The sequence below is a fragment of the Dermochelys coriacea genome, chromosome 7 (assembly GCF_009764565.3).
Source record: "Dermochelys coriacea isolate rDerCor1 chromosome 7, rDerCor1.pri.v4, whole genome shotgun sequence".
Lineage (NCBI taxonomy): Eukaryota > Metazoa > Chordata > Testudines > Dermochelyidae > Dermochelys > Dermochelys coriacea.
Window position 1 is genome coordinate 76,830,865 of NC_050074.1, and position 16,815 is coordinate 76,847,679.

Consider the following 16,815-nt stretch of genomic DNA (forward strand, 5'->3'; position numbering starts at 1 on the left):
TAAATAAATAAATAAATAAATAAATAAATAAATAGATTTGTTTTCCCCTCTACAAAATTTTAGTTTTGAGCTATAGGTCAGCTAACCACAGCCCTTTTACTGAAAATATGGTAACGAACAAAGTTTAAACTCGCCTCTTGAAGCTTGTCCTTTGGGTCTGTGAGGATAAATACAAGCTGAGAAACCAATTACCTGCATCAGTTTCCTTGAGAGTTCATTAGTGAGAAATTCTTCTTCCTTTTCATAGTTTACTGCAAGTGTCTCTTTCTCCTTCTGTAAAGCTTGAATCTTCTTAAATAGAGTATTGCTGATGAACTCCTCTTCCTGTTCTGCCCTTGCTTGCTGCGAAAAAAAAGACATATTGAAAGCTACAACTATTTCTCTTTGCTCTTAGAGTATTGTAAAAATAAATAAATAATCATTTTAATCTGTCATCCGGACCTCAAAAGTACTGTATACAGCTTAGTAAAACCCCATTACCTTCATTGAAACTCTGCCCGAATAGTGCCATATGTTCCTTTCTTTGTTTCTTTTGTATCAAGATTGGAAGCCAAGTTATTTAGATCCAAGCATTCCCCCCACCCCCATCACATTAAGAAATGTCCAGCCTACATCTGGCAACAATTAAAAAAAAAAAAAAAAAACCACCACACATTATTGGTTGGGGGTAACTATCACCCCAACCTTTCAGCTTTTCTCCTTCACAGACTGACTTTTTCAACCTTTCCTACAGACAAACAAGGTGGGTTTTTCATCCAGCAGTACCACCTTGTCCATAGAGTTCCAGAGGACAGAGGTTGGCTACCACTTATTCCTCCATTGAGGAGCTCTCTCTCCAGGAGAGAATCCTTATGTTTTACCAGAAGGAAAATGAAGCAGCATTCATACTCAGTCTCTACTTGGAGGTTAGGTAATGTTCCACAGGAGATCAGCCCCTCAAACTTCTCCATCTCCTGGGTGCTTCCTGAAGAGTTTAGATCCTCTTAACTCTTCTTTCATAGCTTATAAGTTTTGCAGAAACATTACAGACCTGCTTGATGCATACTTTCGAAGCCCACATAGGCCACACAGACTATTTCATATATGCAAATTGAAGCTCATAGCTAAATAATCCAACAGCCAAGCTCACACCTCCAAAAATAGATCACACCTAACTAAAACCAACAGAATAAAACAAATTTAGAATTATAGGCTAATTTTTTTTTTAAGGAAATGAGTCAATACAGTGTTAAAAAGTTATCAAAAAGTTTAAAATCCTATTCTGTTGAACTCTAATATCCTTGTCCATTTTTCTCCAAACTTATAAACAAACAAAGATCTACCCTGGACTAACATGCAGCATGTAAAGATTTAGGCAGATCAGTTTCAGTTTGGCAAGTGTGAAAAGATACAGTTAAAAATCCAATAACCGAGAATTATAACGGGATGTTAATCTAAAACTTAACTGAATTTCTGTAACAAAAATCCTTCAGGCAAAACCTAACAGTACACAACATATATTGTAAGTTCAGTAAACTTGCAACAGAAAGCTTCTCAGAAACTTAATACAATAATAGGTCATTCCTACCTATTTGAAGGAAAGCCATATTCCCCAAAGACAACTATTTTATTAGGAAACAGCGGCTACGGTTACTATCTGCAGTGAAAGTTGTTCAGAGAATCCTCAAACTTCTTTCAAATGCACAGGACTCTTGTCATATAAAACATAACACCCTGGCAAACCAGTCTGGTAGAATTGAAACACTCATGTTTCATCTGCAGTGTCACATATGTGCTATATTCAAAAAAGGTCTGGAGCCCCTATCATTAGTAATAATGTAAGAATGTGTCTGAGTGTCATATCAGGAAATTAAAAACCCAGTATATAAAGGTCAGCAACCTCTTGAACAAATGCTACATTAAGTTGTTAGCTTTCATCCTGAAGATGTCTAACATCAGAGACCTAACTGATATTTGCATAAAATAACAGCAATAACTGTCAAAAGAAGCTTTAAAAGGGAATTTAAATAGGGCAAGTATTCACAGCCTCAAATCTATAACCGGGACACAATGAAGTTCAGGATAGAGAACAAATACATACGTTAAAGTCAAATGGTCAGAGTCTATCGTCTCTGAGTCCTTCAGAGCACAAACTGGTTCTTAAACCCATTCCCTTCATTGCCAGTGACACACACCATTACTGTTGGTGTTTGCTTTTCAATGCTGAAGAGACATTAAAAAGACAATCCTATATTATCTGCCTTTAAAAGGTCTAAAATTAAACAAAACCTAGCACTTTGTTCTGAATAAGAGATCAGATAATTAAGTGATTGACACACTTAAGTAAAAGTACTAATAGTAAAAGTTTAACTGATAATAGTAAATCTTAACACAAGGGAATGCAGATCTATGTTACTTGAGAATTTGAGTTTAACACTTGCCAACTATGAAATCAGATAAATATGGTATTGCTACTAGAACATGCTACGAAAGGATGCCAGCCCACCGCTGCCATATTTTCTAACCCCTTGCATTCTTTCCTATAGAAAGCCTCCCTTTTGTCTGTAGACTTGGCCCAAAGTAATACCTGATTTACTTAGTTGTTTTAAAATATTCATTTATCAGATGCTGGTTTCCATTAATTGCTTTAATGTTGTCTAAAATACTGGATGAAACCCTGAATTATTGCATTTTCACCACTAGCATTCAAACTTAAACACTCATTCCATAATCAAATTTCTCTTGTACACTGCAGTAATGAGTCTTAATATTTTGTCCACTGGGCCTCGGGTCTAAGCCTGGTCTTTTTGCAATGTGGACACAGCTCACGCCTGAGTCCCCAGATTTATGTCCGGATATTCTGCCAACACTATCCCACAATCCCCATGGGCCAATGTTTCTCAGCCCTTCTGTCCCCAAAGTATCCACTCGATTTCCAGGAACTGGAAACATGCTTCCTTCCCATGCTTACTGCTAGACTGGAAACACAGTTAAGCAGTTTCTGTATTACACAAAGCCCTACTTCAAGCATGCTGCTACCTGGCCACAGGAACAGAGTCATTCTCCCTCTAGATTAATTTTGCATAGGTGCAGGTTTTCTGATCCAGGTTATCTGATAGGATAGAAACACCTTGAAATTCTTTGAGCTGTCATTAAAAAAAAAAAGTGGGAATGGAGACTAATGAAGCATCAACAGCTCTCCTTGGCTGACAGAACTAATAATAGGCCAAAATTACCAGTGCTGCTTCTCTCCTGATCTTTCGTAGCATTCTGGTGTGTAGAGGAAAAACGAGGGAAGGCATACGAGTCCCTTTGGCCATCTTTGCTACAAGACATATGTTGCCTTAGCTCTGTGATTCCTCCAGCAAGAGAATAAGACTGAAACCTTGTGATTCAGGTAGGAGGCTAACAGATAATGTCTGAGAGACTAAATTTCTTTACCAGGAGATGAAACACCTCGGGGTGTAGGTTGCCTAATTTTGAGCCAATCAGCCATACCATTCAGTTTTGCCTTGGTTGTGAAGGGAGCAAATTGACTGTAGATTCTCCTTTGCCCAAATCATCAGGAGGCAAGCTTCTCTGTGAAGAACTGTAGACCTTGCTCCCTTTGCCTGTGAATGTATGACATGGCAGAGGTGTTGTCCATCTTAACAAACACATGAGGTAAATCCAGCAGAGCCAGGAGACCATACCAAATTGCCTTGAGCTCTCTGAGAGGTTGACCTTTTGATATAATTTCTCTGCTTCTCCTGCCTTTCCCACAATAGCAACTTTGTAGAGGACAGTGACTGTTCCCACTGTGAATATCCCATATTCTGGAATATGCTAGACTACTGACTTTCTCAAAACTGTGGCTCTGCTGCATCCTTATTGTTTTGGTGGTACAGTCTATGACTGACTCTGGATGAGGCTTGGATAAGGAGGTCACCAAAGAATAAGTAGACTTACCTAAGAGCTGATATTAATACTACTTGCACTTTTGTAAACACTAGCACAGCTATTGCTAAACCAAAAGGTTAGGACCTGGATTGGTAAAAGCGTTGAGAGCAAACCTTAGGAAACATCTGAGAGACTGTCTTGAGATAGGCACTCTTCACATCCATTATGGCATGCAGTCCCCTCTGCTGATGGAAGCTAGTGTGCATTTTAAGGTCTCCATCATGTTTTTTTTTTTAAATGGATCTGTTGAGATATTTGATGCTGAAATGTACTTTGTAGGCTGCTGTCTCTTCACCTCCTTCCCTCCCCCCTGAGCATCTGAACAATAAAGAATAAGGCCTTGATTCCTCTGAAGAGGAACAGCTTCAATTGCTCTCATTTGTAGGAGATCTAGGATGACTGTGTGCCTGCGCTGACTCCTCCTCTTCATCAAGTAGGAGCCCTTAGGCTGTGAGACTTTTTTTTAAAAAATAGGTTGAGAGAGTCTATACTTGCAATACTGTCCCACCCATGCTGGCACAGCTTGTGAAAACATGTGGGAGATGCTTATGGTGTCAGATGACAGTTTTCTTTTGTTTATTTATTATTGTTGGCCTGATGCTCCCAATAGTTTTCATGCCCAAAGGAGGAAACTAAAATTATGCCAGCCTGGACTTGGCTATCCGTGAAGGGACTATAGCGGAATGTAGCTCTTTCAGATAAAAAAGTCTTCCCCAGTTAGAAACATGTCCTTTACCACCAGAAAAAAAGGCACACTTATTTTTGGAAGAGACACCAGCATAAATTCTGATTGGTGTACACCAGGGAACCTTCTGGCCATACAGAATGGACGCCAGGGGATGTGTAGTATGCAAAGAACGAAACTGTGGGCCAAGAAGTCCCTCACTGCCTGCCAGTTCTTCCATATCTGGACTGCTGTCCCAGTCCCTCTCATCACTCCATATGCATCTAGGGGAAGGTGGTGGAAGTGGTAGTGAGGCCTGGCAACGTGTAACAGAAGCTGGGAAAAATAACCAGGACATTAGGACGTGGAGACCAACAGTCACAGGTGGGAATGAGAGCCCAATAGTTAAGACATGGCAACCTGCAACGGCAGGCTGAGGCTGAGGATAACAGCCCGATACTTGTGGTGTGGCATAAAATCTCTCTTCTGCTATTACACACTCACAGGATGCATGAGAAGGGATATATAGCTATAGCTTGTATAAGGGATCTGGAATCTTCTTAGCTCTAGTCCACAACATGCAGTATACATCTCCTGAATATCTATTCTTTGTGGTTTATTTTGTTTGTTTGTTGCTGGCCTCCCTCCCACAAACAAGAAATGTCTTTGTGGGATTCTGTGTTTGCACGCCTATGGTGTGGTCTTTCCTACTCTGATTTGCCATGCTGCACTCTGTGAGGGTGAGCAGAAAAAGTACTGATGGATTATTCACCGTGCTGCACTTCATGAAGGTGGGCAGGGAAAAGCTGCTAACTTGACACCAAAGAGTACCACTGCCAAATGTTCTACACCTAATGAATAAGCCTTTTAATTTTGGCTTTTAATTCAGACATAATTTTAGCAGCTGACATTTATGCTTTATGCTATTTGAAAGCAGAGTGTCAATCTTCAGACTGTATATGCTTGCAGTATTAGTCTCTAACTCCAGTGGGTCTCAAGATCAGTGTTGGCATCAGGTCTGGGAAAGCCTTATGTGATGCAACATGCCAAAGGAACTGCAATAGATGAAGGAAAAGACATGGCAATGTGAAATGGTATTAAAAAATAGCCAATGGACATAAACAAAACTGACTGTAATAAAAAGGTTGACCAACAAACAAATAAAGTGACAAATTTAGATTACAAATGTAACCAAGGATTAATATTACTGCAGGAATTTTTTTAAAAGAGTTTACAATGTACTTTGCATAGACTATGAGCTCTCTGGATCAGGTACTGTTTCCATCATTTGTATGTACACAATACCTAGCACAGTGGTGCCCTGATCCCCAATTGGGGCCCATAGGCATGAAGAAAGAAATAAAAGAGCTAGAATGATGAAAGTTATGAATGCTTTAAGAGTTCAAGAGGTACCAATATGAGCAACTGGCTTCATATGAAGTGATGATTTTGTTTGGTTTAAACCAAGATTACTAGCCCATAGAGTACAAAATCAGCTTAAGAGTTAAACAAAAAAATCTCAAGCTCAGAGAAATTCTGTTTTCCCTAAAACAAAGATCTTAACTTTAAAAGGTGGTATGACAGACTGTCTGCCACAGGAGACCTTTCCAAGAGTATAACACTGATAAATTCTGAGTAGCTCAGAACTAAAGTGAATCTACCTTCTTAGGATTTCTATGCATACCTACAGGTTAGATCCTTCCTAGACAATTACCGAAGGAGAAATTCCATCTATTACTGCTCTATAATTCCTTCATGGGTAGGAGTATACCCCATATTCCACACCCCGACAGCTTAAAATTGTTCAAAAGGATCGTCAATGATAGAAACCACAAATACTTCTCTGAAGGCTCTATCTGTAACACTTACTCCTGGGAGAATTCTGCGTCACTGCACATGCACAAAATTCATGGCCCCCGGAGATTTCTTTGCTTCCCCATCAGAAGTCATTTTTCTGTGGGGAAGCAAAGGGAAGCCGCAAGAGCGGTCTTGCCTCCCATCCACAGCAGTGCAGGTAGATTGGTTTGGGTACCCAGAGCAGCCCGTAGAGACGTAAATACCGTCGGGGGGGCGGAGTGGAAATGCTGGGCGTCGTGCGTGTGAAGAGGAGAGAGAGACTGTCCCTCTCACTTGTTGTGGCACGGAGTAGAGGTGCAAGGCTTTGTGGTGTTTCTGAAGAGGTAGGTATAGGGAAGGCTCTGTCCCCTTAGGTAGAGTAGAATGTAGCAACCTGCCTGCTTAGTGAATTCTCCAGTAGTATAAAACACACGTAAAAATTTTAAGGCTCCTTCACATTGCCAGTGGTGTAAAGGAGCCTTATTGTAAAGGAAGTATGGCCTTATTGTTTATGGTGCTTTAGTGATTAGAACTGGTCTACATTTTTGGACTGAAAAATTTCCTTTCAAAATGTGCTCCATGAACTGTTTGCTATTGACTTTTTTGGAGATGATCAGTAGCCAGTATAAATTGTGGTTTAGTCCCCAGCCCTCATTTGCTCTGCAGTTGCCTATTATAACAGGCATATGGTTGCATATATTTGTTGACTTAGTAAAGGCCAGTACTAGCTACATTACTATTAAACAGTGGGTTTGGTGACTTCCCCCACCCCTCCATTCTCCATCCATTGTATTGTAGAATTAACATTCAAATGCCATGTGTGTAGGAGGAGGGTGACAAGAAAAATTATAGAAAAAGAAGAAATTGGAGGTGGGAGGAGTAACAGAGAAAAGTAGCAGAAGTCTGACTGAAAAATAATTTTTATAAAATTAAGTGTACTCTCTGATTATTCTTCAAATTTCGACAACAATCATGGTGACCAATAAGTTACTATATTCACTCACAGTTATAACACAAAATCCTTGACTAGAATACAGAATTCGACTCATCCATCAGAACGCCTATCTGGCTATTGCACTTAGATTCAGAAAGACATTTGTCAACGAAATCCTTCTCCCTTCAGTAATCACCAAACACCTAAACTGGCTATTCTCCCCGCCCCGTCACCTTTCTCATCTTGCAGTTTGACATTGCTCAGCTGACTATGAAGCAATAAACTCTTTCCATCAAGGGGCATTTTCAGACTCCAGTAACAAATTTACTGTAAATCAGGTTCTTCAGCACATGAGTGAATGAACATCAGCTGCAGAAAAAAAATTCAAGGAGCCCACATTCTGAAGTTTATTGTGGGGCTCTTCCCTACCCAATAGGCCTATTATTAGTTATGTCAGCCAGGGACAGCAGTTGATGCTTCATTAGTCTCCATCCCCACTTTTTTAATGACAGCTCAAAGAATTTCAAGGTGTTTCTACCCTACCATATAACCTGGATCAGAAAACCTGCACCTATACAAAATTAATCTAGAGAGAGAATGACTATATAGTTTCCTGTACAGCTGCAAGAATGAACAAGAGGACTGCAGCTCATCTGCATGAATTTTCAACTTACTCTCAACATCACAGTTTTCAAATGCAAAACTACCTGAAGGTATTTGTTTTTAGGTCTGGTCTACACTACAGTTAAGTCGACGTAAGGCAGCATACTCTGACCTAACTATGTCAGTCTCTACACTGGAATGGTGCTCCCACTGATGTAAGTCACCCACTACATTAACCTAATAACTTGACCTTTGCAAAAGGCATAGCACTTGGGTCTATGTAGTTAGGGTGTTACAGTGTCCGTGAAGAAAATGCATTACTTACATTGCCTGTTGACTGACAGTCTGGAGCCCCACTGCTTGAGCTGACAGCCTGGAGGTCCGCTGCTGCCTCCTGGTGAGAGATTGAGGGTTTGGGGGAGAGCCCAAGCCTGGCTGCCACCTGGGCTCAGCCTCTCCTTTCACCCTGCTAATCCATCACCAAGAGGCAGCAACAGGGCTCCAAGCGGTCATCCCTAGCAGCGAGGCTCTCAGCAGTAGCCCCTATTCCTCCCACCCCAGGGATCACAGCCCCATAGATCAGGGCTCAGTTTCACCTCAGGAAGCCTACCAGAACTGAAATTGACATTTTGTCAGTTTCCAGGCTGCTATAATTTCACATTTGGTCTCCAGGCTCTAACTGTCATCCCCAAAGCCAGGAAGTTCCAGCTGTGAGCCCTGCATGGTGATGACAGCTGTTAGGGGGGGCGTGTGTGTGTCCGTGTCCAACTGTGAGGCCCATGCAGGCTTACAGCCAGAGTTGGAGAGGAAATGTGAAATAGCAGCAGCAGCAAGAATGTCAGTGTCACTGCTGGTAGGCTCCCTGCTGTGAAACTAACCCAGTGCCTGGCTCAGAGTTGGGGCTGTCAGCCTGGGGTGGGCTCCAGCTGTGAGAGCCATGCACGGCTGTCAGTGGCCCACAATGCCCCATTTCAGTCGGCACAAGCACTCCTTACGAGGATGCGCACCACCAACAGAAGGAGGGTAGCATGGACACGACCAGCCGATTTAATTACCGAGGTGGCTGTAGATCCACTTAAGTCAAGTCAACCTAATTTTGACAAGCCCTTAGTAAATAAACTTTCAGAGTAAATTAGCTTTTGGCTGAATGCATGGGTGTTTTAGAGAAAACATACAATATTTTGAGACTTGTAACACTCAGAAGGATGCAGTAAGCTTTCTCTAAATGCAAAGTTCAGTTGCTGTTAGTTATTTCACATCTTTATAAGTTTCGTATATGACAATAGAATAAAAGCCTTGATATTTTAAGCAGATCTGCTTTAAATCGCATGGTAAGCGTCCACTTACATTTACTATGCCTTGTACAAGAAGTTAATTGCTTAAACATGAATTTTCCCAAACATCACCGAAAGAATCCTCAAAAATGAACTAGGCTAGGATGCATTTCCCTGTCAATTATAAAGACAGAATTGTTGGACTAGAAGGCTCCAGAGGGTACACAACAAGGTAACACATTGAACAGTAGAAATCAGTTAGACAAGCAGAAGAAAGTTTTAAATAATTCTCCGTTATCCAGAAAGGTAGGATGTGGGAATAAAGAGACTCCATTGCAGTTCTGAGGTGGGCAGTTAGAATGAGAAAACTAAAAAGAGGCACAAAAAAGAGGCAACAGCCAAATGATGAAAAGTTACTAGGAAGCCAGTTAAAAGGAACAAGAGAACAGATACAAGTACGAGCGTGAGAACAGGAAAGAAAAATAAGAGGTAGAACCAGGGGAAAAAAAAAAAGCAAAATCAGGAAATATCAGAAAGAAGAGTCAGACTGAAAAGATAAATATGTGATCTACTCCCGGTTGTATATCATTACATTTAGAACTTGCTTTCTAACTTCATTTTTGTGTATTTTTAAAAACATCTATCTAATGATAAATTCCTCTGTTCAGAATAATAATTAGTCAGTTCTGATTAAATGGCACACAGGTTCAGGGAGCAATACTACAGATAATGAGGTATATATGCAATAGCATTGGTATTTGATGATGTTGTCAAAACTACTTCAACAGCAGTCAATATCCAGGACATTCAATCCTACTTTCAGATATTTCTGAAATCTACATTTGAGGAAGTACTTATTAAATGTCCCACAGCAAACTGTTTGCATACATGTAAACTTTTTTTAGTGATTTGAAACTCTAAACAACTATTCAGTGCTAACATCGAACTAATTTTGTTTTTTGGTGACAAAGATTTTTTTCCATTTTGGATTTGTGAAAAAAGTTATAAAATTAAGATTGCCAAGATTTTGTTCTTGCCTATATACCTTACAAGTAGTGACACTGAAATAAGTCAATAAAAAAAAATCAGCATTTATTTAGTTCACTAAAAGTTTTAATCTAAAATTACATCAAACACAATTTTTCAAGTTTCAGAGTAGCAGTTGTGTTAGTCTGTATTCGCAAAAAGAAAAGGAGTACTTGTGGCACCTTAGAGACTAACAAATTTATTAGAGCATAAGCTTTCGTGAGCTACAGCTCACTTCATCACTTCATCAGCTCACTTCACTCACGAAAGCTTATGCTCTAATAAATTTGTTAGTCTCTAAGGTGCCACAAGTACTCCTTTTCTTTTTACAATTTTTCAAGTTAGGTTGAGGCTTTGTAAAACTATTTTAAATAAATTTTCGTAAAAAAATCAAGTAACGAAAAAAATCCCTGCAGCCTCACTGTGTATATTGTTATCACAAAGATAGAATTTTACATTATAGAGCTAGAGATTTTTAAAATAGTCAAATGCAACATTTAGACAAAAAAAAAAAACAGTAACCAAAAATAAGCCCAAAGCCTATTATCAATAGGTTTTTATTTAGAACTTCAAACACTAAGGTTTACAGACATTATAATATGTGACCATGCAATTAAAAACTGTACTGTAATGAATATGTACAATGGAGCCAAAATAAGGTTGTACAGGAAACCATAATTGTGATCTGTCCTTACTTCTGAGTGCTTGACTTTGTAACCTTTAGATCCTTTTAATACATGTGTGATTTTCTAGGATTTAAAAAAAAGCAAATTGAGAAAAATTCATTTGTGTAGAACCATTCAGACTTCCAGATGGTTCATACCTGCAACTTGAGCTAACACAACAACTAATCACTGTAGAAGGCTGTCATCCTCTATACGGGCCAACCTCGAGAGCAGTGGTGGGAAAACTACGGCCCGCGGGCCACATCTGGCCCTCCAGCCAGTTTAATCCGGCCCTCGAGCTCCTGCTGGGGAGAGAGGTCTGGAGCTTGCCCTGCTCCCACGCTCCAGCCAGGGAGCGGGGTCGGAGGCCGCTCCATGTGCGCGTGCTGAGGCTCCCAGAAGCAGCAGCAGCAGCATGTCCCCCCTCCGGCTCCTGTGCTTAGGACAGCCAGGAGACTGCATGTGCTGCCACCCCCATAGCTCCCATTGGTTGGGAACTGCAGCTAATGGGAGCTGCGGGGCAGTGTCTGCGGACAGGGCAGCACGCAGAGCTGCCTGGCCACACGTCCACATAGGAGCTGGAGGGGGACATGCCGCTGCTTCCAGGAGCTACTTCAGGTAAGTGCTGCCCAGAGCCTGCACCCCAACCCCCTCCAGTGCCCCAGTCCTGATCCTTCTCAGCACCCCAACCCTCTGCCCCAGCCCGGAGCCCCCTCCTGCATCCTGAACCCCTTGGTCCAGCCTGGAGCACCCTCCTATATCCAAATCCCTCATCCCCTGCCCCACCCCAGAACCCGCAGCTCCAGCAGAGTCCTTCCCCACCCCCAGACCCCAACCCCCTGCCCCAGCCGAGAGCTTCATATCGCACTCTGAACTCATTTCTGAACCCACCCCAGAGCCCACACTCCAGCCAATGCCCTCACCCCCTTCTGCACCCCAACTCCAATTTCATGAGCATTCATGGGTCACCATACAAGTTCCATACCCAGATGCGGCTCTCAGGCCAAAACGTTTGCCCATCTCTGCTTTAGAGGAAGATGAGGCACACATTTTTGCCAATGGGTTTCACAACCATTTGACAATATCTGCACCTTGAAAAAAATGTAAACCAGCCTTAGAAAATTCTACTTGACCAAAATGAATATTTTAATTTTTAATCGATGAATAAAATATTTTTTTTATCATTTACACCATGGTAAAAGGTAGATGAGTAGAATATGGTCCTAGGACAGTACATGTTGGACATTTTATAAAGTTTGAAATGTCTGATAAGAAATATCCACTATTCAAATAAGGGTTTAAATAACGATTTCTGCTATTGCAAAAAGTAAATATACTTTCAATGCATCAGATGCAAGATTTACTCTCGTTGTAGAGTTCTTAAAAACATGCACTGTGTGTCCTTTAAAGTAGTATCCATTTGGCTTATGGATTTCCTGGCAGTTTTATTTCCACAAGAGAGCATTAGAACTGTGTACATTATATTTGAGTACACAAAAATTTAACCTGTTGAATACAACAATATCTAGATATTTCTTATAACAGCCTTTGATGGTAAAGACCTTGGATGTCATTGCAAGAAATTAGTAGATATAGTTGTATATAACAAGAATTTATGAGTAACCTTTTGTCTGATTTTATATAGTTCAATGAAGCAACTACCTTACTGGACAGTCAAAGGTTGTTTGATGTGGAAACTCAGCTAGACAATGTCACATCTGTAAAAATTATCCATTGCTTAAAATACTGAATTAGAAGTTCTAACCATTTCTCTCTGTTCTAATTCTTTGCCCATTACTAATTCAAGAGCATAACAAAAAGCTTTAGCAACTCATGGTAACACTGGTATTTTTCTATGTTACTTGTGAAGTTTTAGAACAGCAGCTTTTTGGTTTACGGCTGTTTGTGCACAGAGGTAATCTGGTCAAAGCACTGTGAACAGAGTTTGCTAAGTAATCAATACTTGCTAAGCAAGCAGAGAACATAAGCACATAAAACATTGGTTTTGTTCAGAACCTATATAAGGATCTTTATTTATAGCTATCTTAATGACAGATTTAAACAAAATGTTTAAAATGCAGAGATGTTCCCCACTAGATTATCAGTTTTAAGGTCACTCAAATTTTCTGTCTAAAGTAGTGCAGCTTTCCGGGTATGAAATACAAAGGGAGAAGGAGAGGGGAAGGACAAAGCTACCTGCCACTGTGGCATGCAATATTTTTTTAAAAATCAGGATTGCCATACTCAGTGTAGTCATGACAACTATTCATTTACAATTTCTTCGTTTTTAATATTATAATTGTTCTAATTCAATATTTTAAATAATGACATTTTAAAAAAAAGTCAGGTTGTTTGGATACTTGCTTGTCAACCAGCAAGTGGTAACTCTGCTTGAACCTTATTAGTAATGTTCTTGCCTGACACCACCTGCACCATCAAACTTAGCTCTCCAGCACAGAAACCTGAGTTATGCAACAAAATAGGATGTCAAATGTATAAAAAGTTTGTTAGTCTGCAAGCTACACTTGCTTTTACTTTTTCTTTTCACTGATAGACCACCACTATTTCTTTTCCACACAACAGAACATCCCTCTTCTCTGACCCGTTCCACCATAGTACATTATTAACAACTTCACTTCAGTGTCTGTGGTGCACTCTGGAAGAAGTTATCAATAAAAACATTGGGGGAAGGGGGGTCTCTAGTCAGAAAGTTAAATAACCTCTTGGGTGGCTATATTACTGAAATAGATGTTCTATTCACAGAATATATGCTTTTGATACTAAGAGGAATGTAGAGTCTTGTCCAAAATTTACCCATGTCTGCTCAAAGCACAGCCAACAGAAAATCTTTGTTAAATATAACTAACTATTCTGCGTACCACAAATGGTAGACAGGTATGTGCAAAAACAAAGCAGAGAGAAAATTTCTTAAAGACCTTCTTGAACAGTCTTTAGAAAAAAATCCAAATTCAGTTTATTTAAATAATGTAGATGTCACAGAATCATATCTAAAGGATTTTGGCAGAATATAGAAGTATGTTTCTGTTTTCCGCCAAGGTCAGCTTTACACTTCATTAGAATATACAAAGGAAGTCAAGGTATCATCTTGTTATTTTACTATGAAGTCTTCTCTAGGTAGAAGGTGTCACAGTTACAGGGCTAGCTGTGCCTCTGTTCCGTAACTGGGATCACTGATTGCACTCCCTCAGGCATCAGAACTTGTGCCTTTACCACAATTATCCAGACCAGGACCTGGATTATAGTACCCTGTGTATCCACTGTTTTTACTCTGCAGGTTTGACACCTGTGGTTCTTCTCTTTGGGAGTCTGACCAGTGGTGTATATAGTGACCCCTTTCCAGGTGGAGCCATCTAGACTTGTTTGCTGCATTTCCAGAAACCACTTCTTTGAATCTAGCCTTGATGTTGCTTCTCTCTGAAGCAGAAATAATAGTCACAAATTTGAACAAGTATTTTCTGTAGCTACTTGCAATGCTGAAAAAGCCCACCATTTTAAAAAATGCTACTTTATCTCCTCTTTTGCAGTCTTCAAGCTGAAAAACAATACGAAATAGTGATCCAACTAGGCTGCAAAAATCTCATCCCCATGTCTCACTATATGAGGAAATCAGACTGAAAAAGTGAACCCCACTGAGCATGAACATTTTTTAATGTTATTGGTTAATGTCTGATTCATTAAAAACCGCACACAGTCCTTCTATAGAAGACCATATTACAACACTGAACGTTATTTTTCATGTATCAGGAGTTTTAAATATCATGTTGTCTGTGCATCATTAATACCTACAATAAATAAAGAATTCCAGGAAGTCTTTAACTATGCAGCAATAAGCAGGAACACTAAATATCAGGACAGTTTTATAGAATAAATAAATCTTGCAAATATTTCCAAACTTATCGGGAAGGAAGGGATTTGGGAGGAGGATAATGTAGGATTTAAGCATGCACCCTAACATGAAGCAATCTTCTCTCTTTTATGAGCTGCTCCTCACCTTCTATGGATAGCTTATATCTCTTTTTACTATCACCTTATTTCTGGTTTCTATCAGTACCTCCCTGCTCCTCACATACTTTCTATATTGATTCACCTCATCTTTGTTTCAGTCCCTTTCACTGAGGTTCACCCTCTTCCTTGGGAGCTGTCTGGAAGACCCCTTCTCTCCATATTCCCCGTCACTCATTTTACTTCCTTCTCTTACGCGGCCCAGCTTCACACTGATCACCCCTTTAGCTAACCAGAACTTGATGTCTTCAACCAGCGAGAAGGGTCTGACTAAAAAAGAGAACACAACATGAGATGCTCCTAGACCCTACAAGCTCAGAGGGGAAAAACGCTAAACTAATATTCTCTACCTTAATCCAATAGAACCGCTTTCCTCTTTTTAGTGTCCTTTCTCTTTACACCGTACATTTGTTTGTCTTCCCTCTATCCTATTTGTTAAGTCTGCTATTCCCTCTTTGAAGTTCAATTTGTGCATTTTGCTCTGCCCTGTTTTCCCTCCTTTCTCATGCACCTTCAACTTGGTTTTTGGTCTTCCTCCCTTAAAAACATACTTGTATTTCTGCTGTTGAATTTAGCATTCTCCCAGCAAAATCAAAGAATGTCCTGCAGAATTACTTCACCCTATGCATATTGGTGCTCTTCCAGTTTCTCCCTTAAATTTCACTCTATTGTACTCTGTATAATTCAGAGTGAAATTAAAATAATTCAGTCACATCATCTTGCAGTCTGCAGTGCATAGAACATAACAGAATGGCAGGGAGAGCAAAAGAACTGGGAAGCAAGCACTAATTGAACGAGGTGGCAGAAAGAAAAAAGGACCTTGCTTGATCTTTAAAAAGTAACAAAGTTTTTCAACACTAGAGAATGAACCAAGCAAACATGCTTTTGCATAAACTTGGTCAATGTGTAGCAACAGTCATCTTCCTCCCCAGTGTGCACTACCATGTCGCTATACCCATATTGCATAGTTACAATTACCTCATTTGCAGTACAACATTCAATTTATGCCCTATTGATGAACATAAGCCCTGCCTTTGCCTGCATCTGCTCCTAGATCTCATGAAAATTAAGAGTTTAATAATGACTAAAGTGGGGTAAGGGTGATGGATGAAAGAGCAGACAATGAAAAGTTGTATGTCTGAAAAACATGCACGTCTCGCCTTACCCAAAGTACTGTCCCCTTGTTGGGGGACAGATTCCAGCCACATCTTTTGAAATGAGCACTAAATTTCAAACCCCATTATAATGAAGACCACAACTTCAAACCACTACTAAGCATGAAAATAAAGATACAGAAAGACCCTTTCCGAGATGAAAGTGCATCCATTAAAAAAGAGCACATTTCACGTTTACAAAACCCCTGAAGTTTAGTATTAAACCAACAAATGCTCTGCCTGCTCCAGAAAGGAAAAAACATGGCACCTTTCTAGCAAGATCTAGAACATGCTTCCCTTGGTAGCTGCAAACGTGTTTTTTATGCTCAGCAGAGAAAGATTCAAATAGATTAAAAGGCAAACAATGTGGGAACACAAAGTTAAGGTAGCCTAGGTATAGCTTGTAAACCTTATTTTGAAAAGAAAATAAATTACTAATGAATGCTCACGGGAAAGGGAGCATGATTAAGGATGAAGGTAGGTGGTAACAGGGAAGGATTTGGGTATGTAGTGAGGGATGGGGGTACTATGGGGAGTGGGATAAAAGGGAATGATTGGAGGGGCTCAGGTGAGGGGAAGTAGGAGGAATAGCAGAGGGATTTGGGGGGGGATTAGTGGTACAGGGGGTCTGTCATCCCTGAATTTTCCTCTTGTGGGTGTTCTGCGATCTGTGGGCACCCTGGCCTTCTGAAGGTGTCTGAGCCTCTCTTCTTGCCTG

General features: G+C 40.2%; 1 protein-coding gene across 1 annotated transcript in view; it reads right to left on the minus strand.

Moving 5' to 3' along the window:
* The window catches only part of CCDC6 (coiled-coil domain containing 6), a 75,041-nt gene that overhangs the window by 43,723 nt on the left and 14,503 nt on the right, over positions 1–16,815 (minus strand). Inside the window, exon 2 of the mRNA XM_038410066.2 lies at positions 193–342. Coding sequence (XP_038265994.1) covers positions 193–342 — 150 coding nt within the window. The remainder of the gene's footprint in view (positions 1–192; positions 343–16,815) is intronic.